The following is a 2,019-nucleotide window of genomic DNA, read 5'->3' as shown; positions in this document are numbered from 1 at the left end:
GACGAAGTTTTGGCGCCGGAGGGCCGGCGGTGTCGTGGGCGGAAGAGGTGGCTGCACTGCGCAGCAGACCACGCGGCCGAGGGACCCGCGCATCAAACAAACAAAACAAACAAAATAAGGAAGAAAATAGCATAAAAAAAAGGGGGGGGGCGGCGTGAAAGGCGGCAAGCTGCGAGCCGGTGGCTGAAAAGAAGAGGAGGAAAGGGGAAAAAAAGTAAAGGCAACGGGGAGCCGGTGGCACGGCGGCGACGGTGCGTTCGCCCCCTACGGTTTTCCCTTCACCCACGCCACGCGGCGCGGCAAGCCGCTGAGGAACGTGCAGTCGTGGGATGACCCTGCGAGCATGCAGCGCCCCTCGACGCGCGGGTCCGCGAAGGCCGCCCACTTCCCAAAGCGGCTCCCATCAGCGGCGGCGAGGACGGCGTCGCCGGTCGTAGCGGCGGCAACGACCGCGTCTTCAATCCGCCCCAGCATGTCGCTCTCGTTGCTGGGGGACCGCGACGGCGACGACGTGCCTCCCCTGCGCTACCGCACCGACCTCGACAAGCACGTGATCCACTTTGCCTTTCAACGCTTTCCGCACAGCATCGAGATTGTGGAGGACGAGGACGCGATGTCCGTCGACTGGCACTTCTTCTGGATGACGGTGGGGCGCGTGCGCACAATTTTCTCCACCGCGGAGTACCGCCTGTCGGAGACGCAGATCATCAACCACTTTCCGAACCACTACGAACTGACGCGGAAGGACTTGATGTACAAAAACATCAAGAAATACATTAGAGACCCCAGCAACGCTCACCTGGCGGTGCGGTACACGCCGCCCTGCTGGACGCCGTACGAGTGGGCGGAGCGTCTGCCGAATTTGCTGCACTTCGCGGACTGCGTACCGGTGACGTACAACATCCCGAACGACCTGCACATGCTGAAGGAGGAGTTTAGGCGGCAGCCTGGCAGCACGTGGATTGTGAAGCCCACCTCCCTCTCGCAGGGCCGCGGCATCTTTCTTATCAACCGCGTTGTGCAGCTAACGAGGTGGCTTAAGGAGCGGAAGGAAATGGACGAGGCGGATGGGTATCCACCGACCGCGTACGTCGTCTCCAAGTACGTCGCCAATCCACTTCTGATTGGTGGGAGGAAGTTTGACCTGCGTCTCTACGTGCTTGTGACCTCCTTTAAGCCACTGGTGGCCTACCTGCATGAGCAGGGCTTTGCCCGCTTTTGCGCCGCGCCCTACGTGGCCAACGCCCTCAAGGACGATAACCTCTGCTCGCACCTTACGAACGTGGCGCTGCAGAAGGGCGAAGAGACGTACAACGAGATGCATGGCGGGAAGTGGTCGCTGGCGAACTTGTGCCTTTTTGTGCAGGGGCGGTACGGGGCGGTGTGCGCAGATGGGCTGATGCGGAGCATTGAGTTCATCATCTACCACAGCCTCAGGGCGATGGAGTCCGTGATGTTCAACGACCGGCACTGCTTTGAGCTCTACGGCTACGACATCCTCATCGACGACTGCCTGCGGCCACACCTGATCGAAGTGAACTCCTCCCCGTCGCTCTCGACCACGACGCTCTCGGACCGGCTGCTGAAGGAGGACGTGCTGGCGGATGTGTTGAGCATCATCTTCCCGCCGTACTTCCCAAGCCCGCGGGCGATGCCGTACTGGGAGCACCGCCTGCGGACGGATTTGACGACGGCGGTGCAGACCGGATTTCGGCTGTTGCACGTGGAGGCGTGAGACGTCGCGGTGGGAGCCGCCCGGCCGCCCGTGCCGCACGCCGACCGGCAGGGATGGAGAGGCAGAGCGGCAGGATGAAGAAGGGCAAAAAAAAAAAATGAATAATAATCAAAGCAAGAAGGAGGGAGTGAGTGGGCGAGTAAGTGAGAGGGAGGCGGCCCGCGTCTCGCGGCTCGTTCTGCTGCAGTCCGCCCACAATGGGTCCGTCGTGTACGCGGCGTTTTGTTCACATCGTCTGCTGTTCGCGAACAGCAAACACGAAGCACGCAGGCGTGGGTGTAACT

At 61.4% G+C, this 2,019-nt stretch overlaps 1 protein-coding gene across 1 annotated transcript, besides 2 other annotated features; it reads left to right on the top strand.

Annotated features, from left to right (window-relative positions):
* Positions 1-94: 94 nt before the first annotated feature.
* Positions 95-141: a microsatellite.
* Positions 142-343: 202 nt separating this feature from the next.
* Positions 344-1,735, top strand: Tco025E_04219 (putative tubulin tyrosine ligase; the record flags this gene model as incomplete). Its single annotated transcript, XM_029371131.1, has 1 exon — positions 344-1,735. One exon carries the CDS (start codon positions 344-346, stop codon positions 1,733-1,735), a length of 1,392 nt encoding a protein of 463 aa, XP_029228775.1.
* A 121-nt stretch (positions 1,736-1,856) lies between these two features.
* Positions 1,857-1,883: a microsatellite.
* Between the last annotated feature and the right edge of the window lie 136 nt (positions 1,884-2,019).

Source organism: Trypanosoma conorhini, assembly GCF_003719485.1.
Source record: "Trypanosoma conorhini strain 025E chromosome Unknown Tco_14.4_contig_00211, whole genome shotgun sequence".
NCBI lineage: Eukaryota > Euglenozoa > Kinetoplastea > Trypanosomatida > Trypanosomatidae > Trypanosoma > Trypanosoma conorhini.
Note: the sequence above shows the minus strand (reverse complement) of the source record. Positions and strands in the feature narration are given on the sequence as shown.